General features: G+C 38.7%; 1 protein-coding gene across 2 annotated transcripts; it reads right to left on the bottom strand.

The window, feature by feature from the left end:
* Positions 1–557: 557 nt before the first annotated feature.
* Positions 558–12,349, bottom strand: stx6.S (syntaxin 6 S homeolog). 2 transcript variants are annotated; one of them, XM_018260978.2, is made up of 8 exons: positions 12,211–12,349; positions 9,120–9,289; positions 7,955–8,049; positions 7,057–7,119; positions 6,750–6,872; positions 4,927–5,033; positions 4,437–4,531; positions 558–2,011 (listed from the first exon to the last, which is right to left on the bottom strand). In XM_018260978.2, the coding sequence occupies exons 1-8, from the start codon at positions 12,243–12,245 to the stop codon at positions 1,935–1,937; spliced, it is 765 nt and encodes a 254-aa protein (XP_018116467.1). In that variant the 5' UTR covers positions 12,246–12,349; the 3' UTR covers positions 558–1,934. The 2 variants fall into 2 exon arrangements, with proteins under 2 accessions (XP_018116467.1, XP_018116468.1); XM_018260979.2 differs by lacking the exon at positions 4,437–4,531 and having other exon boundaries at positions 12,211–12,330.
* Positions 12,350–19,469: the final 7,120 nt, after the last annotated feature.

The raw sequence follows: 19,469 nt of genomic DNA, 5'->3' as shown, positions 1-19,469 counted from the left end.
AATACACAAATGCTGGACCCACCACGGCTGCTTGCAGTGATTAGTACCATTACTGCATTATAGGATATCCACCATCCTTCTATATTAAAGGGGAACTATTGCGAAAATGAAAATTTAATATAAGCTTCCTCATACTACAGTAAGAAATTCAGTTAGATTCAACTTAGCTTATAGGGAGGACTCCTTTCCTAGCAGATAAATATAAGACATATTGGATCATTCATCTGACACCAACACCTGAATGAAGACAGAATGAGGAGAAACAGATGCTGAGAGAGGAATAGTGAAGATAAACTTGATTATTTCAGAAACAGTACAGAATTTTTAATTGGTTGTATTTAGGAAGTTTCTTATTTCAGTATGCCAAAGCTAATATTAAATTGTCAGAGGTAATACTCCAGGGTGTAGGAATGATGCTTTGGCTAAGAGATGTAACAGCATTGTGGCCGATGTGGGAATGACCTCATAGGATATTGTCCCATGGGAAATCAAGCAAAACCCCTAACACAAACCTTACTAGGTTTTAGAAGAATAACTTTCGACTCCAAGGAAACAGACAGAGACAGAAATATATTACATATGATATAAACATGATGAATTATGAATGTCCAACAATCCAAATCAATTAAAACTTTACAGGGCAGATATTGACATATCTGTTTCCCATGTGCAAACATAATTAGTTTGTTCATTCAGTGCAATAATACATTGTTAAATGCAGCACATACAGTACATAAATAGTGACCAAATCCATGTTATGGTCAAATGAGCTTCTTGCCCCCCCATCAGGTATACAGTACATGCCATACATATGGCAAATCAACTGCATCTATGCTCACCTCAAGAACAGTTAAATGCAAGTAGTGTGCTTCCTCATTAAGCCCTGAGACCATTTGTGCAATATTTATGGAATGAGAACACACATTTGCAAAGGAACAGTAAAACTGCTTACTTCAATAGCATGAGTTCCAGCCACTGCTCAGAGATACATATAATCACATCATGTACAGCAGTACAAGGCAGCATTATTTAAAATCCCATCCACTCAATATGTATAATAATACAGGTTCAGTAGTGTTCAGTGTAGGTGCATTCCTTTAACATGGAAACATTTATATCACAGGATCCCACCCACAGAAAGGATGCTTAAAAAATCCCTTTACAATGACATTCCCACTAGTCTACATGCATAATCTTCTGGATCACAATAGATCTGGAAGAAAATGATAAGGGGAAAAACATGAACAGCTCCAGTATTCTAAGAGTTTAGCTAAGAACCATTATAGTTTCAGGCTTTTCTCCTGCGAGGTATACTCTCCGAGATATCACCCGTTCTTATCAAAATGAAGCACAGCTTAATTTACAAACTCAGTCTTGCAGAATTTTTTTTTCCCCACAACAAATTGTCCCAGAATTACTGTAGCTGTAAAGGAAAAATGATTCAGATAAAATGCCCACATTAAGCAAGATCATTAAGCTTTCCTTACTGCAATAAAACTTGAAAATATTCTTACTTCATTATAAAGTCCTCCTAAAGGCAGACGTTGCACAAATGTAATTCCAGAATTCAAATATACCCAAGTATGTAGTATAAGTTTTAAATGTATATTTGTATACAACTATGTAGCCAGGCTCTTGCTCTTTATCTGGTGAAAGTACAAGCCCATTGTGTGATGTCTCTTTGGAAGGAAGTATGATGTAAATAGTGAGAAAACACTGCAGCAATAATCCAGTGAATAACTGCAGTTAGTAACAAGGCAGGAGGTTAACAGCAACACTGCGTTTAGGTGTAAAAAAGTACACTCTGTGTTGCAAAGTACCTACACTGACATCACAGATGCCCCATGTCAACGTCTTGTTACTTCCACATCAAAAATGTCCTGTATAACTTAACTCCATTGTACGATGTCTCATATCAACAACAACCTTGTAAGTCACAGGGCAAAGAACAAGATCAGCACTACCAGCAGTAGAGAAAGCAGGATAATGATGGCACACCACTGGCGTCGATCTGCAAAAAAAAAAACCAAACATTTGTTTAGCTTCATTATTGACAGCAATGCCTTTCATAGAGGTGAATATACAGAGAACACTTAAAAGCTTAATGCTAGAAAATGCAACACGAGCACCTTAGGGCTCATTAATCAGCATACAGCTGTGTTCAGAATAATAGCAGTCAGACATTACTAACCTGATCAGTCACTGTTTTTGTTAGAAATTATATTTCTACACGGCAAACAATTTACTAGTAGGTGTAGTAGAGTAATAGAAACTCAACAGATCCAACAGTCATGACATGCATGTTCTTGATTCTGTGTAACTGAATCATTTTGAGCATTAATAGCAGTGTGCACTTCAATTAGTGAGATCATTCATTCAAGGAAGGAAGACAGCAAATGTTGTGCATGCTGGTTATAGTGCATTTCTCTTTAAAAATAGGTTGTTCCGGACAGTGTTCAGAAATAAAAGTTGATCGGAGAGGGGAAAACATATAAAGAAGAGCAGAAAATCTGAAAGACGAGGAAGAAAACAGAAAACTACCATTTGAATGGATAGAAGAATAGTCTAAATGGACTCAGCCAATGATCAGCTCCAGGAAGATCAAAGAAGATATAAAGTTACCTGTGAGTACTGTTACAATTATAAGACACCTATGTGAAGCCAAGTTATGGGCAAGAAGCCCCCGCAAAGTCCCATTGTTGAAAATAAAAAAAGACAAATGCTTACAATTTGCCAAAGAACACATTGATTGGCCTAAAGAGAAATGGCGCAACATTTTGTGGACTGATGAAAGCAAGATTGTTCTTTTTGGGTCTAGGGGCCACAGACAGTTTGTCAGAGGACCCCCAAACACTGAATGCAAATCACAGTACACTGTGAAGACAGTGACACATGGTGGCCCAAGCATCATGATATGGGGATGTTTCTCATGATATGGCAAGCATCATGATGTGGGGACTATTTATCAAATACCTGGGATCATGGATCAGTTTCAATACATCAAAATACTTGATGAGGTCATGTTGCCCTTGAAATGGGTGTTTCAACAAAACAACGACCCCAAACACACCAGTCAATAAGAAACATCTTGGTTACAGACCAACAAGATTGACATTATGAAGTGGCCAGCACAATCACCGGATCTTATAGAAAACTTGTGGGTGACATCAAAAATGCTGTTTCTGAGGCAATACCAAGAACTGCAGAAGAATTGTGGAATGTAACAGGTGCCAGAAGTTGGTGGACTCCATGTAACACAGATGTGCAGCAGTTCTCAGAAACACTGATTATACAACTAAATATTAGGTCAGTGACTAAAAGGTAAGCAAAATCGTTTTTAAGTTTATACAGTGAATGTTTGAGTTTGTAAAGAATAGACACTATTTTTTTTGAACAGCCTAATATTCTTTTCTTCTCTTTCTGTAAAGGTATAACACAAATTTTGATTTTGGAATAGAAGGCGCAGTGTTCCCAATGCTTGTGTGTATGGAAATTAAAGCTATTATAAGGATTTTGAGCTTTATTCACTTTTTTAAACATACTGCTATTATTCTGAAAATAACCATAGGCACTATTACAAAAAAAACACTATTACATTAAAAAAGTTCTTTCCATATTTGCATGAACGAGTAATTCTGAAAGGTGTTTTAATGATAATAATAAAAGAGCACAAAAAGATAATATCTGCTGTAGATGCATGGAAAAATAACGGGGGAAATAGCTTCATCAGTGGGTGAAAATAAAGCTTACCACAGTTCACCAGAGAGGAACTCCACAGCTATTGAATTCACTCTTTGAAGGGCAGAATACCCCCTTTTTCAACATGAGTGCAATGAATCGAGCTTGCACCACACATATTTTTTGCCTATTGTCTTAGCAAAAACAATAGATTTTTTTAGATTTCTTGAGCTAAACGGGGCAAACTGGGAAACTGAGGCTACTTCTTGTTTGGTCCTTGCGAGGTAGATAATTGGACTTTTTGTTAGCAGGAGTCCATTATGAAGGGAGTTATCTGTGCAATGGTAATCTAATTATCTAACTCGCAAGGACCAAATATTGATCATCTGTTTCCCCTGTTCAAGAAACAACAAAAGAATAGATTTTTTTAAATTAAAACAATAGTATGTTCAGCACTATTCATTAAACTTGTGTTAAACAAAGGGGTACAATAATGCTATTAAAAAAAATCCAATACATGTGAAGAGAGCTTTATTATCGCTCTTTAATAAATATTCCTAACTACAGGACATTCTACAATTATTTAGGCGCTATCACATCAAGGATTGAGAATTCAATCAAATCTCCACTCTGCTCTTGTGACACGAATGCAAGAAAAATTACGAAAAATATTTACAAGATCTTACCCATTATCACTATGAATCTCCTGACAGGAGTATCTATTTGTTAAACCATATCAAAAAATGGCTTATACTCACCACTAGTCATGTGAGATACCTTGGCTAATTTCTTAAGAACATTATCCATGCGGGACTGAGCAGTATCCAGTTCATGAGAAAAGTCATCCAACATTCTACAATTCAGAATCAGCTTTATTAGATATTCATTTAGAAACACCTTTTATATAAATTAGACTAGTGTCAGTCTAATAATGGAATAATGGCACACCTGACAAGGCAGAATGTGTCAATCATCAATCAGCTTTGACCTGCCTAGTGTAATCAGAATAATGAAAGCAAAATTCCAACTGGTTACTCTGGCTTATTCATGGCACAAACTGCAACTTCTGAAGAATGTCTTAAAAGTAGCAGTAATATTGGATAAACTGGTGGGAGGAAGTGAAAAAAGAAAAACTCCTCATTTACTGTCCCTTATTATTTATGCAGCCCAAGAACATTATTTCACGGTTTCTTTACTAATCTATTCCAGCTGTTATACAGTGTCTCTTGGTGATCTGTGAGCACTTACACTGATTGCTCATCCAACTCATTGCCAATACGGTGGGACATGTTCTTAAGGACACCAATGCTGCCGGATACCAGCTCCAGCTGCTCATCTTGCTGCTCCATAATCAGCTGAAGAGAAAAATAAATGTCACAAGAAATAATTTCCAGCCTTTATATATGGATTTCCAAACACCGTCAAGTGTCCTTTGGTGGTTCCTAAGCAACAGTGCTCTGATAAATGAAAAAAAATCTTTCCTGTATCTTTCTGCATGCTGTTGCAGGTTCCTAACTGTGTCTATGTAGCATTGCTTCAGCTCTATTTTACTATAAACCAGTTAAGTGTTATCATCATAACCAGGTTGTAGCACCTGTCACTTAAATGGTGGCCTTATGCCTTTCAAAATGGGTGTTGGTCTGGGCAGTCTCTCTCCGTTAAAAGCCGCAGGCAGGGGGAGGATTAAGGCAATGCTGTGGTCTTGGGAAACTCTCCATTTAAAAGCTAATGGCAGGTAAGACTAAGCTCTCTGACTGAAACCAATGCCCAGGTCAGGGGACACATCCCAAAAAAATGCTACTGTGCTGTGAGGTGCCAGCTTTTGAAAAATATGACCAGAGATAAATATGGAAGTTTACCAATTTTATGATCATAACTTTGTAACTAAATGATCCTCTTTTTGAAAATGTGTGCACTTGCATAGATACTAAATTACTTATAAAACATAGGAACAGGGGTGCTCCCACAACCCCATTCTTTTGCATAACCAGGTTCGGACTAGGAATCAAAATAAGCCATGGTATTTCAGGTACACAGAAGCCTTAACAGCCACCACAAGCCAAATAAATAGTGACTGTCTATGTCATATTACAGCAGCCCCTCTGGCTTTTGCAGGAAGATATCGGTCTGGGCCAGATTATAACCATTTGACTAATCAAAAGTTATCTTATGAAAAAGCAATATTGCATGAAAACAGTATTTACAATCCACTACGGGTTGTGCTTGGAAGAATTATTTAAACAGAAACAGAAAGCCTGTCCATGACCGTTACATGGTAACCTTTAGCTGGTGATAAGTAGATCTAAAACAGCTTGTCTAAATCACCCTCCTGTTTCATGCTTTTCATTCAGATATTTTTATGCTAAGGTTACATAAGAAATAGCTGTTTGTTAAACACAGAAATATACATTCTTTTATAAATTAATATAATATTTAAGTAACATTTTCCATGGAACAGAATGCTAACAATGCTTTTATGGAGGTAGATCATAATGGGACGACATCATTAAAAGTAGATTCTGCATTAGTTAAGTATGGGCACTCCTGAACTACAGCATCTGCAGGCAACAGACAACTCCCAAAAGCTACATGTGCAACTTACTAAATTATGAATGATCTGGTACAGGAATTGTAACTTACTAGTAAAATGTTAATGAGGTGAAAGTGTGCACAAACTTTAATAATAAAATGACCACAGAACTTAAAATATTGACACATTCCTATAACAATCAATAGGAATAAGTTAGTATTTTTAAGGGGGGGGGGGCTGGGCACCATTTTTTTTCTGCAGAAAACTGCTCCCAGCCCAGCTATACCTGTAGTTATAATGGAAATAGTAGGCTGGGCAGCACAATCCTATCGTAGGTTGGCGTACAATAGAAAAATCAGTTCTCCCTAATGGAAGGATCATGCTTCCTTCAGCCCAGCTTGACAGCTGGCTCTATGATCACAGCGACCTAATGCAATGTTTTAGTACCACTGAGCTGAAACGGACTTGAACTCAGCTTTTTTGAAAGCAACACGGACAGGTTCATAAAAAAATAAAATCAAGTATTAATTAAATCAATTACCTGCTGCTGTACAACCTGACCATCTAAAAATTGTGAGTTAGCATTCTCAAGTTCATGGTCCAAAGCTTTATATTTTTCTGTTTCAAGATTCCAGCCATGCTTTGTTCCGTCTCCTAAAAGGGCCTGAAAGAGAAAGCAACATAAACGTTGCGCAACATTCTGTGAGAAGTGTTTATGCTACATATCATTAAAAAGGAACAGTTATAGTCAGCAATAATGTGCCACTTACCCATTTAAGTATATTTACAAAGCAATGGAAACAACACAGTAGCAGTTTTAATACATCTAATTTTGTGATAACCCTCACCTGTCTGTTCTTTTTCTCAGTCAGTGCTTGTATAGAAGGGCTCGTCATTCTATCCTTCATGTCCTGTACAGATAAAGCATTTTCGTATAAGAATTGAAAATGAAAAAAATGAATTTAAAATATTTCCTAGTCCCACTCTTCCTTTAACCAGTACAGGTATAGGACCTGTTATCCAGAATGTTCGGGGCCTGGGGTTTCCAGATAGGGGAGCTTTCCCTAATTTGGATCTTCATACATTAAGTCTATTAGAAAATCATGAGTACAATGTACTGTTTTATTACTACAGAGGAAAGGGAAATAATTACAAATTTCAGATTATTTGGATAAAATGGAGAATATGGGAGACGGCTCTTCTGTAATTTGGATCTTTCTGGATTTCCAGAGAACAGATCCCATACCTGTATTGCCTAGAAAATGTTAATTTCAGTAAAGTATCATCAAATATTTTACAAAAATTTTGATAACTAACTGCTAGAGAATACGATTATTGTTATTATCCTTTATTTATTGAAAGACACATCGCTTACAGAGATTGGTCATGGGTCACATGGTTCCTTATCCCAGGGAAGTTTACCATCTAAGGTCCCTTCCATGCATATAAACACATACACTCAATGGTCAATATCATCATGAGACAAATAAATGGAAAGTATGGTTTTTGTAGTGCAGGAGGAAACCCAAACACCCAGAGGACAAACACATGGTGACCTGTGGTGAATAAAAAATCTTTACTTTTTCAAGTCAAAGGCTTAAATAAATACAAGGATCTGGATCAAAGTGAGTCATTAAAAAAGCTAAAACCCAACAGCACCTGCCCTTAGTGTCATGCAAATTTAACTGTGCTATGGAAAAATGAGCAAAAGACAAAGGCAATCACAGAAATCCAGTTTAACTGTACCTTTACACACTGACGCGTTTCATTGATGAAGGCTTTTCTTTGCCACAGTTCAGCTTGATCCAGACTAAATTTCCGTGGATTGGACTCCACAATACATGAGGAGGAGTAAAGGAAAATTTTGTACCAAAGGCTTCAGGTATGAAGGACATTTATTGCAACATGCATGATTTTCTCTGGCTATTGGCTTCGTTACGGGAGAGTATTCTGCATTCTGTCTGAAGCCACCCTTTAAGATGCAACATTTGCAAAAGGTACAGATGTACAAAAAGGAACATAGCTCAGACATAATGTCAGGACAACAGAACAGCATATAGGCATTCATCACAAATGTTAAAATTTTGCCATAACTATCCATCATGCTGTGGTTCTCATGCACCCCTATGAATGCTGTTGGTAAAGCCATTCCTAATTTGGGAACCTCAAAATGCAGTGGTCCCCAACCTTTTACTCATGAGCCATATTCAAAGGTAATAAGTTGGGGAGCAATACAAACATGAAAAAAGTCCCTGGGGTGCCAAATAAGGGCTATAATTTGATATTTGGTAGCCCCAATGTGGACTGCCAACCTACAGGAGGCTCAGTTTGGCAGAATACATGTTTTTTATGCAACCAAAACTAGCCAGGAATTCAAAAATAAGCTCCTGCTGTGAGGCCACTCAGAGCAACATGCTACTGAAGAGCCACTGGTTGGGGATCGCTGCTCTAAATGTAAATGCTTCTTGTAGAGGAAAAAAAAAAGGTCATGCTAAAATTTGAGGGGAACCCTGTAAGGAAGGCTTTTTACCCCCACAAGATAATGATGCATATACTATGTCTAAGGCAAATAAACTTGCCTGTCAAACATCTCATTCCCAAACCAAGATGGTCCTTCCTTGTTGCTGTAACAGCCTCTACTCTTCTTTGAAGGCTTTCCTCTAGATGTTGAAACATTGTTAGTGAGAGTACAGTCCAATCATCCACAAGAGTGTTAGTGAGGTTGGATAAAAACATTCAAACACATGGACTACCACTCACTGGTAAAATATTTTTGCTACTAGATGTTTCCAATCCAAACAAAGGTTGAGTTATTTCATCAAAGTTGAATGTAAAACAGAAATTCTCCATTACATTAAAGTAAATATGAAAAACAGTAACAATGAGCAAATCCCTAAGCAATAAAGGATATTAATTGTCTCATCCAGGTCTTCTAGATCCCACTCAACGCTCCTGAGGCTGTTGCGCAATTCATTGGTTGTCCAGTCCAGTTCTTCTCGCGTAGAAATAGAGGGATCCTGCAAAAGGTCTGTCCATCTCTGAAACAAGCCCTGAGCTGTGTTCACAGCTTTCTGTACTTCCCTTTGACAAAAAAAAAAAAATAACAGGGGCTTAATATTACAGATCCTAAGAACAAAAAATAAAATTGTTCACTGTAGATAGAACATTGGCCCCAGCATATTCTCAATATAGGACAGCTTTAAAGGAGGACTAAACCCTAAAAATGAATCTGGCTTAAAATGCCATATTCTGTATACTGAACTTATTGCACTAGCCTAAAGTTTCAGTTTCTCAATAGAAGCAATGATCCAGGACTTCCAACTTCTCACAGGGAGTTGCCGTCTCGGAAAGTGTCTGCGACTCTCACATGCTGAATGGGCTCTGAGCAGCTGTTGAAAAGCTAAGCGAAGGGGTTGTCAAAAATTATCAAGAAGAAAATGAGGTTGGCCTGTAATATAAGCAGATGCTACAAGGCCGATTGTTTAATTCTGATGCTAGTTGCGCTGGTTTCTGTGCAGTGTGTAGTAATTGTCTGTATTGATTAGTAATCAGCCTTATATTGTGACATTTATATTATATGTGGAATGTATATTTTGAGTCAGTCCTAAGCTCAGTAACTAATAGCAGCACAGAACACGTGCAGCGAATCAGCAGAAAAGAAGATGGGGAGCTACTGGGGCAATGTTGGAGGCACAGATCTTTCCTGCTAAAAGGCTGTGGTTGCCTTGGGCTGGTACAGAAGGCCAAAACATGTACATATTTTGTTATAAGTACAGTGGTGTGAAAAACTATTTGCCCCCTTCCTGATTTCTTATTCTTTTGCCTTAGCAGCAATAACTGCAATCAAGCGTTTGCGATAACTTGCAACGAGTCTTTTACAGCGCTCTGGAGGAATTTTGGCCCACTCATCTTTGCAGAATTGTTGTAATTCAGCTTTATTTGAGGGTTTTCTAGCATGAACCGCCTTTTTAAGGTCATGCCACAACATCTCAATAGGATTCAGGTCAGGACTTTGACTAGGCCACTCCAAAGTCTTCATTTTGTTTTTCTTCAGCCATTCAGAGGTGGATTTGCTGGTGTGTTTTGGGTCATTGTCCTGCTGCAGCACCCAAGATCGCTTCAGCTTGAGTTGACGAACAGATGGCCGGACATTCTCCTTCAGGATTTTTTGGTAGACAGTAGAATTCATGGTTCCATCACAGCAAGTCTTCCAGGTCCTGAAGCAGCAAAACAACCCCAGACCATCACACTACCACCACCATATTTTACTGTTGGTATGATGTTCTTTTTCTGAAATGCTGTGTTACTTTTACGCCAGATGTAACGGGACGCGCACCTTCCAAAAAGTTCAACTTTTGTCTCGTCGGTCCACAAGGTATTTTCCCAAAAATCTTGGCAATCATTGAGATGTTTTTTAACAAAATTGAGACGAGCCTTAATGTCTTAATTTTTGCTTAAAAGTGGTTTGCGCCTTGGAAATCTGCCATGCAGGCCGTTTTTGCCCAGTCTCTTTCTTATGGTGGAGTCGTGAACACTGACCTTAATTGAGGCAAGTGAGGCCTGCAGTTCTTTAGATGTTGTCCTGGGGTCTTTTGTGGCCTCTCGGATGAGTTGTCTCTGTGCTCTTGGGGTAATTTTGGTCGGCCGGCCACTCCTGGGAAGGTTCACCACTGTTCCATGTTTTTGCCATTTGTGGATAATGGCTCTCACTGTGGTTCGCTGGAGTCCCAAAGCTTTAGAAATGGCTTTATAACCTTTGAAATTGAACTCAGGTGTGATAAACCACAGTTAAGTTATTTTTTAACAAGGGGGGCAATCACTTTTTCACACAGGCCCATGTAGATTTGGAGTTTTTTTCTCCCTTAATAACGTAAACCTTCATTTAAAAATTGCATTTTGTGTTCAATTATGTTATCTTTGACTAATAGTTAACGGTTTTTGATGAGCAGAAACATTTAAGTGTGACAAACATGCAAAAGAATAAGAAATCAGGAAGGGGGCAAATAGTTTTTCACACCACTGTATATTTGCCTCCTAACAAGTACCAGCTTTGTGTTTAAGTGCTCAGCCAGAGCCACACAATGTGACTTGCTAACCAGAATGGCTCTGAGTTCAAACAAGTATCAAGCAAGTGGCAGCTAGACATGCAGGGGTGCCAGCTGGAAAACAACACTACAAGTCATTGGTATCTACAAAAGGCTTAGAACATAATGATTGCTTTGGTACTTTCTTTGCCCATCTAACACATACTGCACAGGTATAGTCAGTAATTCACAAGTAATGCAATTGTGACCATCACTGGGGTAACAATGGCTCTAGGGTTCATTTAGATTTGGTGCGGCTGCATATAAGAATATACCAAAAAGGGACACCTCATTGGCAACCAGGGAAAGCATGATCTGTGTAGAGTTTCTATGGTTGCCAGGTTAATTTCCACACACCAACAAACACATAAGGAAGTTAAGGATCCAGATTGAATTGCTCCTGAGAACATTTAGCCTAATATTGTAGGGCACCTAGATTGTAAACTACGCTGGGGAGGGTTTCATTAAACATCTCTGTAATACAACATGTAGCCGGCCATAGCTATATAAATAAAAGAGGTTAAGTATCATTTGTAAACAGCACTGATCCTGTACTGGAAGATATGCCATATATACATGACACTGACAAAACAAAAACTTCCTAAATATCAAGTGGCCACGCCCCCAGGCTACTAGTGACCCCCTCCCCTCACTACTAATCGGCCCATCTAACTTGGGGACATATTAAATGATCATTGAGGGTTTATAATCGGCCCTGTTCCACCGAATGTGAGTCTTATGTCATTATAAGCGAAGTTATTTGATGTGAGGGAAGCAATCTAACGTATCAATTCACAAGTCCTGGTAGCGGAACTGCAGGCAGCCATGTTAGTACTATTAGGTTAGCGGCACAGCACATACTCCCGCTGCCTACTGAGTCCCGTTATGTCTGAGCACTGACCCCGGGACTTTACTCACCCTCTCACAACGAAGAACGGATCTTCCATGGACATCTTTTACTCCCACTGGTACTAGCTGCGTCTCCCTCAGTATACAGAGGCTCCCTATTATTCACTGTACCATAGAACACAAAGCATTCCCTACCCCTTCAAGTGCGTCACATCCGGCACTCAGTACTCCATACCAGCTGACAGGAAACGGGCAAAATCACAGTTCAATAAGCTTTGTTTTGGTTATCTCGATGTGTTTGTTACACCCACGTTTTCAGCATTTCCCAAGAGCATTGCTTGTCACGTGATGCTGCGGATTTAGTTCGACAAATTGGCTGCAAGATGTAGAGCGGCTTTCATTTCAGTCGGGCGAATGCAGAAAATGTCACTTATAGAAAAGCACAACTATGGGGCAGTTAATAACGCTTGTACTTACAGGAACTGCAACATCAAACAATGAAAGTGTTTTAAAGTAATAAAAATATAATTCAGTGTTGCCCTGCACTAGTAATACTGCTGTTTGCTTTAGACACACTACTATTGTTTATATAAATAAGTTGCTGTGTAGCATTGGGGGCAGCTATTCAAAGGAGAAAATGCTCAGGTTATACAGCAGATAGCAGATAATCTCTATAGAATGTAATGGTGTTATCTGTTATCCACTATTTAACCTGTGCCATATAGCCTTTTTTTCAATTTCAGCCATTGCTACAAAGCAGCTTGTTTATATAAACTATAGTAGTGTTTCTGAAGCAAACACACCAGGATTAACAGTGCAGGGCAACAGTACATTATATTTTAATTACTTTAAAACACCTTCTTTTTTTGGTGTTATGTTCCTTTACTATTTTTTCTTGCAATTAATGTGAAAAAATCTGAAATTGATAGAAAAGTCACACTCTACTTTGAGCCTATACCAGCTCAATATAAACCCAACAAAACAGCAAGCCTCTGAGAGGCCTCGGTATATACTCAGTTGTCCCTTATATAAAAGACTAACAAAGGTTTCAGTTGGGGAAAGTAGGGTTTTTTTATACAGAGGGAGGTCTTTCAGTCAACTGCTTATGTGTTTTCTTTGTGATTTTACAGGCAGAAGTCAATGTGACTTCAGATTTTACCCTGTTTGGTGCAACAAAAACTTTATCAATTAAAAAGTAGGCAAAAAGTATTTTAAGCCCAACCTCTTATTTTTTTTAACTAATGTTGAAAAGGGGGCTACTGACCATTTTAAACCTTGATTAGTTGGCATGAAAACTGTTAAGCTGGCAATATCCATCCATTAGGGAGCTAGCACACGGCGCAGATTCAGGGAGATTTAGTTGCCTGGCGACTAATCGCCTCTTCTGTAGGGTGACAATCTCCCTGAACTGCGTTCCCTCTGCCTTCCGCTTGCTATAATGTGAAAATGCCAGTGCCAATGCCCCTGCAGCATTTCGATTTCCGAAGTTGCCTCACGAGGAAACTTCGGGCGACTTCGCATTATAGCAGGGGGAAGGCAGTTCGGGGAGATTGTCGCCCCGCAAAAGAGGCAATTAGTCGCCAGGCGAATAAATCTCCCCGAATCTGCTTGAACCCTCTCCGTGTGCTTGAACCCTTAACTACCAACACACACCACTTTTTGTTCCTCTTACCACATTTAGGCGTTTCCATTGGCTGTTTCACATTCCTCTCACATCCTATAAACATACAGGGAGGATATTCTGCTTCTGATAAATTCACAATAGTGTGTGAGGGGTAAGTTTAAAGGACAGGGACTAAAGAGAAAGATGCATAAAGCTGTAAAGCACTGTATAACGTTATTACTTTGTTAATAAAGAATAAACTAAGTACAACAAATTAAGCAGCTTGATAATATCAGAATGATTTGCTGCCTCCTGTACAAAAGAGTTGCATCTTGCAGTGATGAAAAAGAAAAGTAATGGCCAATGCATAATGGCAACATTACAGTATCAAAGGTAAGACCTTGTAGCATGCATACAAGAGTCAGATAATGTGACTTTCCAAGTATTTTTTGATCATGCATGGCATTAATGACCCCTTTTTCTGGTGATAGACTCCACTGATAAATCTTAAAATGCTGAAAATGTCAGCCTTTTATTCTACATATACTCTTGGGGATAGCAATGCTGACCCCCTCCAGGCTGCACTGATGAGTTTTGCATGACCAACATTTGAAGGAAATTGGAAGTTCTGATACTTTGAATATTCCTACTTTTTTCCTTGGACCTCAAATTTAGTCAGATATCTCATGTTTGGGTTTTTTAAAACTGTACACCTGTACTGGTTCTTTCTGAACTACCACATTTTTAAACTTATTTTGTCCGTGTACATAATGAAACTAGAGTAATATCGGAGGCTGGTAAACCACTAATTGGTTACTGGTTATGAAAACTACCACTATTAATTCTGATTCTTTGTGTAGATATTTTAAATTGGGAAACAAAAAACTTACAGACTAGGAGCAATAGTTTTCACCTCATCTGTAATTTTTCGTGAATAAAGCTTATGGCACAAAGTTGTTATTTGGTCACCCCAGGAGAACCACGGTGACAAAAACACAGATTCTCTGCTAATAGCCACTCCCAATTCATCTGGATGAGCAAAGCTCTGTCTAAGCCAATAGGTGGGCATCATATCAAACACCAGAATTTCTGAGAGATACCTAAATAGTAGCATCTGCCATTAAATGGATTAAGGAAATTTCACACAAAAAAATCTATACTTCTTGCATTTCACTTTTCCCTGACATCAATAGGGTATTAGACACAGAAGACAGTTGAGGATGATTGGTCAAATCCATTACTTTAGGGTCCATTACACAGGGATGATTAAAAATAGACAATTCTGGCTCTTTCCTTCAAAATAGCCTCGATGGTTTGAAGGGCTATATAGGGCTTCCCCTGCTGAAAGGAAATGCAATTTTCTGTCAGTGATGTGCATTTAGTTCTTTTTACAATGCCAGTACAGGGGTATTAAACATCCCCCAATAACCCCTGTTTGTACTATAATAACACTGCATTATACAGTGCTCACGTTATTGTCAAGTCTCATTACCTCTGCAGGATGTTGTAGACTCCTCACTATGCTCACAGCACACTTGACAGCCTCAAGTGTTTTCCGAAAATACTTGGCGCTGCTAAACAAATTATGTTTCAAACGGAAGTGCACTCTTAAGTGTGTCTTCTCAAGGGTACAGCCAGGAGGGGCCATTAGGTAAATCTGTCATGCTTGCAAGCTTGTCCAGCCATTCATTAATATATGATTATGCAACTCAAATCATGCAGCAATCAGTTTTACATGAATGGATAAATATATATATATATATATATATATATATATATATCAGCTGTAGTCCCAGTATACATTAAAGAAATTTTTCTGTGGGTGGGAATGTATACTGTATAGGTTGTACTATTTCCTCTGTGCCCCTGCCATTTAACATAAATAAAGCATGAAGCCTTAGGCCTTCCAGGGTTGTTCTTTTTTATTCTTTGCACATTCTTTCCATTGTCTGAACTGAAAATACTCTCTCTCAATGGGGAGGGGGAACAGAAGAATTTTTCAAGCTAAGTAGAAAGTCCTTCATGGGAGGTTGGTAAGCACTTCTAGAAAAGCTTGCCAGAATACTCTGGAAAAGAGCGGCATTTTGGCCAACTTTAGGCACTTAGAAAGTGTAGCAGAAGATATACAGAAGCTAGTTCTTGAAAGGTAGGACTCCACGAGCGTTTTTGTAGCGTTCCGACACGCTGCGTCTGCATCCAACAGTCGTGTCGCGTCGGATCAACGCTGCGACACCATGCAAAAATTCTATTACTTTCCTTATTTTTGTCGCATGCGTTTTGTCGCATCGCGTCGGATCGCGACAAAAACGCTTGTGGAGTCCTACCCTGATAGATAGTTGTGTGAATACCTTCTTGATTTAAAGATGGTGTCTGTGATTATTTCAAGGTAATTGCTATTTTTATAAAGACGCTTGCAGGATCTCCATCATTGAATGGAGGACATTGTTCTAGCAAAGCTTTGCTGAATTCCCTTCAATCGAGAGGGATCTAATTCTGGCTTGTATAAACTCTCTTACAATAAAGAGTGCTTCTGACCCAAGCTTTAGGAACTCAGATGAGGATTGAGGTACGCTGTGAGGGCTACAGACATTCTTTTAATGGCATGTGTGTGTGTGTGTGTTCAGGAGGTGCTTTAACCAATGCTGACAAACTATTTTAACGAAACTTCATTCTTGTCAATAAAGCCATCTCCTGAGTGTCAGTGACTTTGCACATGCTCAGTTACTCTGAGCAGCTGTTGAGGCACTAACATTAGGGATAGTTGGTGGTGTTATTTCTGTTGCTGCAGTGCTGATTATGAATTAATTATTGCCATGTAGTAACAGAATCTTTGATACTGTGTATATTTGTTTTTATTTATTGGAATATTTGTTCCCCTGTTTGTATTTTCCTGTATTATAAAAAAATAGTATAGCTCCTTGGTATACAGTTCACCTTCGAGTTAACTTTTAGTATGATGTAGAGAATAATATTCTGAGACAATATGCAATTGGTTTTCATGTTTTATTATTTGTGGTTTTTGATTTATTTAGCTTTTTATTCAACAGTAAGAGGAAAGCCACAGTTTCCTTAGAGACAAGTTAGTGTAGCTGATTAACTACCCCCTACAATTTTTAGCATCTCAGACTCAGATGACTCTTGGCAAAAAGGAATTTTGAGAATTTGTAGCTCTGTGAAAGGGGACAAAATCACCCCTCACTCAAAGTTAATGGGAGTCCTGTCAAGTACAGGTTTGTAGTGCACAAAAATATAGCACTGCATGTTTTTAAGCAATTTGACCCTCTCACTTGACAGGATGGTCCACTTGGTGACAATTCTCATTCATTATGAATGGGGGTTAATTTTGAATGCTTTGACCTCTTCCACAGAACTACAAACGGAAAAAAATAACCCCGCCTGCCATTACCCATATGAGGGGCTCCATTGGTAGGCTGCCATGGATTCTAGTCCTTGATGTGGAGGAAAATGCTGCTTGCTTTATGTTTATTTGTGTTTTAGAAAGCATGCATTGCTTCAAATTACATACGCAGAAAAGGTTACAGAATCTGTAAGGGCTATCTTCTGGTTAAACAAGAAAGGCAACAGACCCGCAGTAGCCTTTATTTCAGTGTTTTTTCCTTACTTCTCAGTCACACTGTTTGCTGGGGGACTTGATTTTAAATGCACTACAAACTTGGAATACTAATGGAAAGTGTAGGACTCACGTAAAATGAGGGGCCTTGAAGTGGCACATGAGCTTAAATATTTTGGCTAAAGTATGGTACTAACACCTCATTTTTTGTAATAATTATTTTTAAAGGCAAACTGTGCACTGGTAATTTTTCTTTCTTTTTATTCACAGAAAGTATCTAGCTCTGCTATTTACATGACTATTGCTTGGCAACCAATGTCCCTTCCTTTCGTCTGGAACAGTGAGACACCGAATCATAGCACCTAGCTACAGAGGAAAGTGCCAAGCACAGTAAAAAACAAGGCAGCAATTACTTTCACACTCAGCATATAAGTAAATGGGGTGCAAACGATACAGTGCATAAAACAGTATTTCTAGAATAGGGTCCAAAGCAATTCAAAAGCCAGATGCATGTGCACAGATCTGCTAGCATTACTTGGAAGCAGTTGCCTAGTGAGAGAAGATACCCAACTGGGTATAAATTTTGCTAAACTGATCTGATTCCACAGTTCAGGTACCACAGCAAATTTGTGTTCCTGTATATACAGTACAGGTATGGTACTTGTTATGCAGAATGCTTGGTACCGGATAAGTCTGTAATTTGGATCTCAATACCATAAATCTTTTCAAGAATCATTTAAACATTAAATAAACTCATTTGTATTGTTTTGACTCCAGTAAGGATTAATTATATCTTAGTTAGGATCTTAGATTAGTACAAGGTGCTCTTTTATTACAGAGAAAAAGGGGGGGGGATTTAAACCGTAATTATTATTTTAAAGCAAAGTCTATGGGAGATGTCCTTCCCATAATTCAGAGCTTTCTGGATAATAGGTTTCTGCAGAACTGATCCCATACTTATAATTTCTTTCTATTTGCTAGTTTGCTTGTACATTACTGGTAATGTTAGGTTTTAGGGAGTTTTTTTGCAGTAAGATGAGGGAAATATCTGAATATCCTGTATTTTACAATCCATCATCATTTATTTGTTACAAGTTTATACTGCACAGCACATTTAAAAGGATATTGTCATGATGATATAAAAAGAACACTGAAAGACACTAACGCTGTGCTGAATTTATAGTGGTGATGCGCACCAAGCAGCTGCAGTCAATTTTACTCCTGTGCCTCTTACATGTGCTTGCCATATTTAGAATTACAGGTTGATTAACTGATGTTGCATTGTTATTCTGATGCTGCAACCATCATTCCCTCTATATAGCAAATAAATAACTACAGTCATGAAATCAACCAGCATGCCCACAGGCAGATTTTGTCAAGAAAATGTATACTGTAGTTTAGTGTTTGCACACTGACATCTGTCCTGTGTGAATGCTGATAGCCTGATGCCTGTCAATGTGTACACAGCAAGCAGGCCCGGACTGGCTATCTGTGGGTTCTGGCAAATGCCAGAGGGGCTGCTATAAGGTGCCTTAGAAAGTTAGTATTTAGTGGGCTGGTGTGGGCTGTTTGGGCCTCTGTGTGGGCTGATTGGGCCTCCGTATATCTGAAATGCCAGGGCCTATTCTAATACTCAGTCCAGACCTGACAGCAAGGGCTGGATGGGAGAAGATCTACCTTTTTGACATATGTCCCAATGGAGTAAATGCTATGTGTGCTGCTAGCCTTAAAATAAAACTATACCTCCCCCCCTAACAATGTAGGTCTCTATAAAAAGATGTTGCATAAAACAGCTCATGTGTAAAACCCTTCATGTAAATAAACCATTTTCATAACAATATACTTTTTAGTAGTATGTGCCATTGGGTAATCATGAATAGAAAATTGCCATTTTAATAAATAAGGGCTGCAACCTGGGATCGTAGGATTCATGGTGCACACAAACCATATCTTAGGTCACATGAGCCAATTAAAAGACAGAATTGTCACGTTCGGCACCCTAAATCCAGAACCAGTGCTAGGCTCCCTGGTCTCGGCTCTTGCTTCTGCCTTTAACAGCCGCCTTTCACCTCAGGAGGAGCCCTCGGCTAACTGGATGCTGCCAGGTGTTATTAAGAGAGGAGCAAAGCTACAGGTTCTGGACAAGCAAAGGGG

This window comes from Xenopus laevis, chromosome 4S (genome assembly GCF_017654675.1).
Source record: "Xenopus laevis strain J_2021 chromosome 4S, Xenopus_laevis_v10.1, whole genome shotgun sequence".
NCBI lineage: Eukaryota > Metazoa > Chordata > Amphibia > Anura > Pipidae > Xenopus > Xenopus laevis.
This window is presented reverse-complemented; position numbering and strand designations above follow the sequence as displayed.

Excerpts from the sequence above, each read along its gene's own strand:
- stx6.S (XM_018260978.2), bottom strand. The coding sequence starts at position 12,245 with ATGTCCATGGAAGATCCGTTCTTCGTTGTGAGAGG. Across the intron at positions 7,120-7,954 it reads AAACGCGTCAGTGTGTAAAG|GACATGAAGGATAGAATGAC; the intron begins GTACAGTTAAAC and ends TTATCTGTACAG. Across the intron at positions 5,034-6,749 it reads GTCAGGTTGTACAGCAGCAG|CTGATTATGGAGCAGCAAGA; the intron begins GTAATTGATTTA and ends TTTTCTCTTCAG.